At 35.6% G+C, this 10,080-nt stretch overlaps 1 protein-coding gene across 5 annotated transcripts in view; it reads right to left on the reverse strand.

Annotated features, from left to right (window-relative positions):
* Positions 1 to 1,198: 1,198 nt before the first annotated feature.
* Tial1 (TIA1 cytotoxic granule associated RNA binding protein like 1) overlaps positions 1,199 to 10,080 on the reverse strand; it is a 20,710-nt gene continuing 11,828 nt past the window's right edge. Inside the window, exons 3-13 of one of the 5 annotated variants that reach the window (XM_021190365.1) lie at positions 8,208 to 8,306; positions 7,927 to 7,981; positions 7,706 to 7,793; positions 6,326 to 6,702; positions 5,789 to 5,864; positions 5,241 to 5,349; positions 4,208 to 4,303; positions 4,012 to 4,096; positions 3,680 to 3,803; positions 3,205 to 3,344; positions 1,687 to 2,066 (exon numbers count right to left, since the gene is read on the reverse strand). In XM_021190365.1, the coding sequence (XP_021046024.1) occupies positions 1,940 to 2,066; positions 3,205 to 3,344; positions 3,680 to 3,803; positions 4,012 to 4,096; positions 4,208 to 4,303; positions 5,241 to 5,349; positions 5,789 to 5,864; positions 6,326 to 6,327 (759 nt within the window). In that variant the 5' untranslated portion in view covers positions 6,328 to 6,702; positions 7,706 to 7,793; positions 7,927 to 7,981; positions 8,208 to 8,306 and the 3' untranslated portion in view covers positions 1,687 to 1,939. Of the gene's footprint in view, positions 2,067 to 3,204; positions 3,345 to 3,679; positions 3,804 to 4,011; positions 4,097 to 4,207; positions 4,304 to 5,240; positions 5,350 to 5,788; positions 5,865 to 6,325; positions 7,665 to 7,705; positions 7,794 to 7,926; positions 7,982 to 8,207; positions 8,358 to 10,080 lie in introns of those variants that run through there. The other 4 variants (XM_029537914.1, XM_021190332.1, XM_021190326.2 and 1 more) reach the window with 4 other exon arrangements.

Below are 10,080 nucleotides of genomic sequence, written 5' to 3' on the forward strand. Positions count from 1 at the left end.
GGTATGACAAAAACAAACAAACAAAAAACCAAAACCCAAAACAAAAAACTCCTGGGGTTTATTTAGTCACTGGAAAGTGTTAACACAGGGTAGTTGTGGTTTAAAAACAAAAACAAAAAAACAAAAGAACTAAGGTACGTAAGATTTTGGCTCAAAAAAGAACTTCAGACCCTGTAAATTTTTATGCTGAACACATTTGGCTGTGTTTCTAAGTGGAGGAGGGAATAAACCCCAGAACCTTTGTGGTCACCAATATTAAAAACCCACATTCTCTTAATCTTTAGACTTCAACGGCTTAGTGCATCTTACCCATCTTACCTCAAAAAGGTTAGGTTAGGGTTGTTTGCTCTTGTGCATACACAGGCCCACAGGTTTGACACACTATCAAAACATTTGCCCCTCCTAGTTGTCACAATTGAAACACATAGGATTTTATCTATTTCACATTCCCGTTGTATAGAACTATGAGGCAGACTGTATCCACATAGACTGAAAGACGGCAAGGGAGCATGCCTGGAACTCCCGCATCTTCCTAAAGAATCCGTTACAACTGCACACATACAACTCAGGCCTATTCACATCTGTTACCCACACACTCCCAAGGAAAAAAAAAATTAGAAATAAAGTCACAACTTGTGTATGACTCAAATTGGTTATCAGATTATAACTGATACATCAGGTTGTCTAAGTAAGATATTTTAGCAATCTTGTTAAGAAAATTCTTGGGCAAAATAGACTAATTTTTAAAAACTTCCCAAGATTTCTTAAAAAAAAATTTGTGCTTTACAACTTACAGGAACCCTGAAATCACTTCACTGGGTTTTAATCAAGGTTTTTATGTACCAAATAAAGCAAAACAAAACAAAAGGAAACAAAAGAAAGGAAGGAAAACAAAAGCCCAAATCTAACTTCCACTTACAATTTAGAATATACTAATGCATCAAAGGTTTGTCTGAAATTAAATTAAGGCTTCTTCTGTGTAGTCATTTGTGTCATTCTCCTTTTACATGGCCAACGTGAAGACGTGGAGACTTCAGTGTTAACACTGCTACTGAGCACTGCACTGGCAGCGAGCATGTTACTTGTCACCTCGAATAATTACATTGCTGCTACTTCTATGTTGAAGCATGCTTTTGAAACACTGTAGTTATTCAATATTTACAATGTTTATCATTTAAACTCCATGTAAAAGCACAAGTATGACTGTCTGACTTTAATATAAACACCATACTTGGAATTTTCCCCCAAATGAAATGTAATATACATTTTTGATAACCAACACTTTTAAAGTTTTAAAAATATGTCTTAATATGGACCACCAACAATCGTTCAAGAACCTTCTATGATGCTGGTCCTTATTCAGGCTGCACGCTTTCAGTCTGGCTTCATTTTCTTTAACATAAGAGAATAACGTATTTCTTCCACAGCAATTCCCACATCATGGACTTCTTCTGAAATCACACTTTTTCCTGCTGACTTCTATGTGGTCCACCTCAGGGACCGGAGGGGAGTATCTGAATTCAGGACGAACTGATGTGATTCTCAGTTTTTCACGATACTCCCTTTTTTGCTCTTTTAAAAACACAGTGAGTTAAAATACTGAACAGCAAGATAAAAATGGACTAGTGTCTAAGGATCAAAGCGTATTACCCATTTCTCCTATTATATCAAAATTTATAGTCAGAATTGTCTTTATTGACTTTATTTTAGTTTTTTGTACACAAAGAAAAATCATGTTCATATCCATCATGAACAAAAACTTAAAAAGGCAGAACTAGAAGACACGTGTCCTTCACCAAGCAAAGCTGTGCTAAAGGTTCCAAACATTTCAATTTTTAAAATAAATATTTTCATTTTCCGATGTTTACTTTTCATGTCTTCAGAGTGTGACAGGAGATTGCAGCCTGTGGTGAGTTACAATTGTGTTTAGAGTCCCAGCTCACTGTGTTGGGAAACTTGCCATTCCATACCCAGCTTGGTTTGGAGGAGGTATTACAGGGGGAGGAGCTTGTCCTTGAGGAGGCTGAGCACCAAATCCACCCATCCAAGCAGCAGAAGGTGATTGACTTGGAAGAAAGGGGGAAAAAATCTTCAGCAAACGTGAGAAAAAGATAATCTATACAGCTTTATAAAATCAGGCAGAGTCTAATCACAGAACATAAAGATAAACTACAGATCTACAACAAGCAGAACACATACACCACCATTAAGTCTCAAAGCTGCTTTTTCCTTGTTTTGACTCCACTGCTGTGCTTGGGGGTCAAGCCCCATGTATCTTTACATGATACAACGCCCTACAACCCAGCACATTTTGTTAAGATAATCACAACTTACCTCCAGTCTGCAGACTACCTGAAAGCTGATATTTAAGATAATAATAATAATAATAATGAGGGCTGGGCATGATGGCACACACCTTTAATCCCAGCACTTGGAAGGCAGAAGCAGGCAGATCTTTTTGAGTTTGAGGCCAAACCAGTCTATATAATTACAGGCCAACCAGGGTTTATACTGAGACCATCTCAAAAAGTAAACAGCCAGGACAGCCAGGGCTACACAGAGAGACCCTGTATAATAGTAACAACAACAACAACAACAACAACAGAGCTGTAATCCCTTGTAACTGGAAGGTCGGGACAGGATTGCTGCTACGTGTCTAAGTCTGAGGTCAGCCTGGGCTACAGTGAAAACATTGTCTTACAAAAATAAAAATAAACGACTTAGCAGGCAGTACTCTAGTTACAGCATTGACTTTTGCAGTATTCTCAGTTAAACAGTGAAAATAAAGGTGTGGCTCAACCTATGAGAGAAAGTGAAACAACAAATCCACTCTACCATCACCACAGAAAGCAAACTGCTCTGTCATGTAACTTGCAAAGATGTCATATAAAGATAAAATATAAAAACATCATGTTTCTAAGAATATTCTAGACAAATATGCTTTATATATACAAAATTAAATGAAAATGCAACTGCAGATAAGTCAAATTCTACCAAGTGCTTACAAAGAGGTCACATTGCATTCCCCATCTCTATAATTAAAAGCATTACAAACCATATTTCCTGAGATCTGTTACTGTAACATCTACAACTCAAATGCCTTAATGTACAATCATTTCAATAGACTCTCCCCTAGGAGAACACAGATTTCTCTTTTGCCAGAAGTGCATCTGTTTCTACAAAGGAAAAACCAAAACAACTCACTCTACTCCAAATCCTTGTTGGTTCCACGGCTGCCCATATACTCCATAGGGCGGTACTTGCCACCCATTTGCCATATACTGTCCATACTGTTGTGGGTTTCCATACACTTGGCTCCACTGGCCCCACTGACTGTAGTCAACCTAGGAAAAAGCAAATGACTGTTTTAGGGAACAAGAACAAAACACCGTATTTGAAGAAAGAGTGGGAGACAAGGAAGAGAAAAACTAAGTAAGCACCCTTATGTGAATAGGACTCTGTTATTTATCATTGTCTAAGTTTATTGGGGTGGTGACACCTGTAAAAAGAAAGTATTAAGATTCAGTTAATACCGTAAAACAATTTTGAAATAGCATTTTACACAATCAACTGAAAGCAGCTATATGCTTTATTTTACTGTTTATTTTACAATTCCCAAAGCTCCTATGTAGGTATATAAGATGGAAACCTTAAAAGATGCTAAGAAAAATCGAATTACCTGTTGGAAGTTTTTAGTCATATCAGGAGATTCTTTACCCCAATAGCATTTCACCACATGTCCTTCGATTGTAGTGCCATTCACAGAGACAATGGCATGGGCCGCACTCTCATGAGTGGAAAATCTAGGAGGAAACAGTCAAGTTTTGCTTTCAATCTTTTAAGAACTTGGGCAAAGAACACAGGAACTCATTAACTGACACCTTTCAGTTGGCATTCTTCTCAAATTATGTATTCCATAGGTAAATTGACATCTAGTAAGGATCCAATAATGTAAGTGAAAGGAATAAAGAGGATTCACAAGTACTAATTATCTCATAGCTTGAACATTACCTGACAAACGAATAGCCCTTCTCTGGAAAAACTCGTATTTCCATAATTTGTCCAAATGGTGAAAACGTTTGTCTCATAAGTTGATCTATACAAAGAAAAATATACAAAGAAACTGTTTAAAGTTCATGCTAACCACAATTGGTATGAATAGCGCTGAATATCAACAGAGAAGGTGACTACGAAATCAAGCTCGTACCTGTCAGCCCCGACGCAATTCCCCCACAGTACACAGTACAATTTTTTGGACTTGACTGGTTTACTACATCTTCAAATCTCAGCTGCTTAGTGTTAGCTATAAGAAGAAAAAAAATGAAATCTGGATTGTTATACAGTATTATGAAACTACTTTTTGAGCTAAGGTTATAGCTAATTGGTAGAACATTTGCCTAGCATGTGCAAGGTCCTAGTTAAGACCCCAGGACCACACACATACACAATCTTCTGTTCTTATATATAATTTTTAAAAATCTTTGTTTTAATAGATCTTAAAATCTCTATGTAGGGGCTGGAGAGATGGCTCAGCGGTTAAGAGCACTGACTCTTCTTCCTGAGGTCCCGAGTTCAATTCCCAGCAACCACATGGTGGCTCACAACAATCTGTACTGGAATCCAATTCTGGTGTGTCTGAAGACAGCTACAGTGTACTCATATACATTAAATAAAATCTTAAAAAAAAAAAATCTCTATGGCCATCCTGGACCTATGTGGAATAGGCTGGCTGCTGCCTCCAAGTACTGAGACTAAAGGCATGCTCCACCATTCCTGGCTATATACTGTTAAGATATATCCCAGTGGGAGGAACACCTTTTTTTTTTTTTCAATGTTATGACTTAACACATTGGGGGTGAGGTCTCAAGTATCCCAGGCTAAGCTTGAACTCATTATGATACTGAAGAGGATTTTGAACTTCTATTTCTGCCTCCATTCCCAGGTGCTAGAACTATAGGCATGAGCAACCACACCTGGTTTATATGATGCTAGAAATCAAACACAGGAGCCTCATACATCTTAGGGAAGCACAACAACTTCTACCAACTCAGCTATAGCCTTACCCTTAAATAGAAATCCCATCTGTAAATAAACCAGTTGGTTCTCAACTTATATCTAAAGCTCCTATAATGAAATTCAAGGTTGGGTCTTACACTAATTTAAATACTAAGAAGTAAAGACATAATACTACATGGTGTGATCACATCTATACTTGCAATACATATACAGATCTAACGTACTTTCTTGTGTACTTTTAGGGGCAGGTGGTTTACGTGTGGCCCAATTGGTTCTGATTTGTCGACCTCCCAACCACTGACCCCCCATATGCACAATTGCATTCTCTGCATCCTGTGGAGAAAAAGAAAAAAATTTTTAAACAGAGTGATCAGAAACAAAGGAAAACACTTCCTAAAACCTAGCAAGACAAAGGATAGCTGGCACCGCTGTGCCCAATGCATGACTTTTCCTGGCTAAAACCAAATATAATTCTCATCATTTGTTTGCTTCTACTAGTCTTGGGCTTTACTTCTACCTCACTCTGCCTTCACCAATGCACAAATACGTTTTAGTAATCTTCCTTCACTGTGTATCATCCTAGTCTTTTTCTAGTTACTTTCAAGTTAACAAAAGAATGAATTATTTTCTATTACTAATATGCTGAAGGAATTATATAAAAGTTATATTTTTAAGTTAACATTCTAGCACATTAAGTTTTAATAATTAATTTTAATGAAGCAACTAAATCCAAAACTGAAGATTTTTAATTGAGTAAAATGAAAAGACGTACCAATTTGTTATAAAAAGATACAAAACCATAGCCTTTGGACTTTCCAGTTGCCATATCTTTAACTACCCGGGCATCCCTGTGAAAAGAAGCACAGCTAAATGAGGGAAGTAAAAGTCACCCTCCAAATAAAAACTAAAAGGAACCACACACACTGTATTGTGAGCATTTTAAAAGTAAACTCCAGTTAGCCCTAATTAACTATAGCCATCCCTGAACTCTCCCTAATGCTTCTTTACCTGTTAGAAAAAAGCAGTAGGACAAAACCATGTAATAATCATGCAACCTAATCACATAGCCTGTGCTTTCTACTAACTAGACACTCTAATCTGAAGATTAATAGGAGCAACAGTTTCCTTTTCTAATATTCTATTTGCTAGTGTCCTCTAAGATTTACTGATTCTATAAATTACTGTAACAATGCTAACTACTTTACCATGCAATATCTAAATAGTTAAATGTCTTCTGCCTAGTGATACAAAATATATGAAATATTAAAAAATTGAAAAAGAGGAAAAAATAGGAATTAAAAAGGCATACATGGCCTGTTAACAGATTTCTTTATTTTTCTTGGTCAATTCTCTATCATCATTTTGGAGTTTGGGCAGCTGTAAATTTTGAAAAATTGACATTTTCAGAAATTTAAGAAAGGAGAATAAAAAACTAACAACAACGCTAAGCACACCAGTACGAAAACAACAAATTTACACAGAAATTTTAGTGAGTAAGTTAAAATGATTGGAAATATAGAACTCCACTGAATATAGAATGTTAAAATGTAAATACTAAAATATGTATATATAAATAATGTATAATAAGAATAAATAGAAATGAGAAAAAAAATCTACAACTGAGTTCCAGTGTGCACAGTTCCTTGCAGTTAGCCTTCAAGATCCTGTCCATTCTTATGAGCAATTCTGCAAAATAACCAGAATGCTATTACTTTTAATTGTGACTTGGACTGTAGAAAAACTGCAGGTCTCAGGTATAAATAAAGATCAAAAACAGCAACCTGTATCATTTTACACTAATTTTACAACAGTATTACTTACCACATTTAGATTAAAAAGCAAAGCAAATATCAAAATAGAAAATTAAGAATTAAATCTTTCTTACAATAAGTTAAATCTATAGAACAACAAGTTATAAGTTAATAGAAAAGTTGTTGTTCTTAAAACATTTCTGTAGTTATACATTTAATTTAAATCGACAAATATATAACCAATTCATTTTAATCAAAATTATGACATTTTATAGAACTTGCAACCACCTTTAATTTTCCAATATATTTAATCAAATAACAAAATTTGAGCATATTTTTAAAAATCAACCCATACTTGTCCCCTCACTAGCAAAATTAAATATAATTAACAAAAGTCAATTTAATCTCATATTTATTATCTAGACATGAAAACATTTTAATATTTCAATTGTATTATGTATTCTCAAAGTTAAATATTAAAATACATTTATCATTATATATGAACATTTGCAATTTAACCATAAAATACAAGGATTTGCCTAGATATCCCCCCACTTAAAAACTCCTTCAATAAAAATTTAATACACAATTAAGATCACATTTAATTTTCATTAACCCAATATTCTTAACCATCAATATTTGAAAACATTTGACAAAGAGCTAGAAGTTTTACCATCTAAATATTTGCTTTAAATGTAACAAACAGAATCACTTAAAAATTTTAAACATATTATACACAAGATTATCTGAAAACAAGACCCCAAACATTGAAATGACATCAACATTTGCAACAACATCTACTCAAAAAACAAAACAAACCAAAAGTAAAAACCAAAGAAAAACACACTAACTAGAGAAAGAAAACCTTGATTCTAATACATGTTACTCATACAGTTTTGCCTATCACTACTGAGTCTGATACTAATTATGATACTTACGATATTTTACCAAAGGGGGCAAATGCTGATTTGATATCTTCTGTTGTAATTTCTGGACTCAAATCCCCAACAAACACATGGAAGTGATCTGAAATCAAAGCATTTGGTAATCAAATACTTAAGAAGTCAGGCAACACTAAAGGAGGGAAAAAACCTTAGGTAAGCTGGTAACGCTGCCGGGTCTGTCACGCTCCCACAGTAGAGTGCGCAGAAGTACTTACTGGAAGTATCTTTCTTCTGGCTACTTGGTGTTGTTGCCCAGTTTACTTTGACCTCCTAAAAACAAAGATTGTATTTAATACAATTATTAGGCATGTCATTATGAACTGTTAACACTTACCACTCAATAAATCATCTATCAAGTCGAATTATTTGTGCAAAGGCACTAGGCTGAATAGAGACCACTCAGTAGCCGACTGTCTATTTTTAATCTTGCTAAGAAAGAATACAATCTGATTTAACATGCAAACATTCATTGGATGTCATCATCCCATTATCTTACCTTTCCCAAAATTTTTCTCCCATTCATAGCAGCTAATGCAGCAGCTGCATCTCTGTGTTCATAAAATTCCACAAAGCAATATGGGTCATTGCTTGTATGCTGCAAAACAGAAAATCCAACAGAAGAGTTGACCCTTCTGCTATCGGGTTGCTGAGAAGAAAATCCAGGAAAAAACATTACTGACAGCTAGGAATGCACAAGCTGAGATTCCATAAGTCTATGAAAGCCTAACACTTAAGACTTAGGCTGAACCTTAAAATACTGTTGTATTCCAGCAGAGCCATACAAACAGTAAAGAATCATGACTGTGAGTGTTAAATTAGAATACAGAAGACTGGGGAAGTAAGTCCAGTAAGGTAGAGCCTCTGATTAGTTTTATACCTCTCTTTCAGATTTAGTGAGGACTGCTCATTATCACTGCTCTTTTCTTACATCGTCATTATTATAATTATTATTAGGTTGTTTTTGTTTGTTTGTTTGTTTGTTTGTTTTCAAAACAGAAACCCTGCTTTCTGTCCTTGAACTTATTATGTAAACCAGACTGGCCTCAAACTCAAGAGATCTGCCTGCCTCCACCTCCTGAGTGCTGGTATTAAGGGCACATCCCACAACCACCCAGCTCCAACATTATTTTAAAAAGGTGATTTCTACTTATGTATTACAATCCTTCATATACTATATTTCAGGCTTGTAAGAAAAAAAAATACAAAAATGTAGCTGGGCATGGTGGCACAAACCTTTAATCCTAACACTTGGGAGGCAGAGGCAGGCAGATCTGTGACCAGGCCAGCCTGGTCTATATCCAGCATGGTCTATATCCAGCATAGTCTATATTGTGTTTCAGGACAGCTAAGGCTAGAGAGACCTTGTCTCAAAAAGACAAACAAAATATATAGAAATGAGTTCATTGTGACCAGTGATCAAAACTAGGGTGGTAAGCACTACAATTTACAGCATTTGTATTGTTTACCAGACTAGATATAATGTAGTCCTTTTTCTAAAAGAGGAAATAAAGAAGAAAAATATAAAAATTCTTGTAACTAGTTAATAAAATGAATCCTCCATCTTTCAAACAGGCATGATAGTAAGGCATGATTACACACACATGTAATCTTAGCATGTGGGAAGCAGAGGCAGGAGAATCAGAAGTTGAAGGCCAACATGACCTCCATATGTACACACACATTAAAAGACATACCTTTAAAAAAAAGCATAATATACTGTAGAATATAAAGACATTTTGAATATGTCTTTCAGTGTCAAGCAAACACGCTAGTGATCTAGAATATAACTGCTGCATAAAGTGTACATATTCTAGCACATGTTAGGCACAGTTCGGTGGGAAAACAACTGTCTAGCATGCGTCAGGGCATGGGCTTGCTACTGAGGATCTTAAAACCAAGGAACTAAATAAATATTAAGTAAACCCAGGACAAAGCTACACATTCGTATCACAAAGCACCAAGTTAAAAAAACAAAAAGCAAAAAAATGTTCATGAGTTGGAAAATACATAATAAGGATGCTAAGAAATTAGTGCTACCTAAAAAAACCAAAAAACAAAAAACTGAAACCTATATGGATCAGCAGCTCAATGTACATTTTTTATGTCAGGTTAAAAACATTCAGCACTATTTAATGTAAAATGTCTTAAGAATAATACGTTGTCTCCTCTCTCTCTCTCTCAAAATCCCATTGTCACAGCCATAAGACAAAAGAAAGAAGCAGAGAAAGGAAACACTCAAGTTTTCCCCTGTGTAAGAATGAATATTTAAGGCCGGGCGTGGTGGCGCATGCCTTTAATCCCAGCACTTGGGAGGCAGAGGCAGGCGGATTTCTGAGTTCGAGGCCAGCCTGGTCTACAAAGTGAGTTCC

The sequence above is a fragment of the Mus pahari genome, chromosome 1 (assembly GCF_900095145.1).
Source record: "Mus pahari chromosome 1, PAHARI_EIJ_v1.1, whole genome shotgun sequence".
Taxonomy (NCBI): Eukaryota; Metazoa; Chordata; class Mammalia; order Rodentia; family Muridae; genus Mus; species Mus pahari.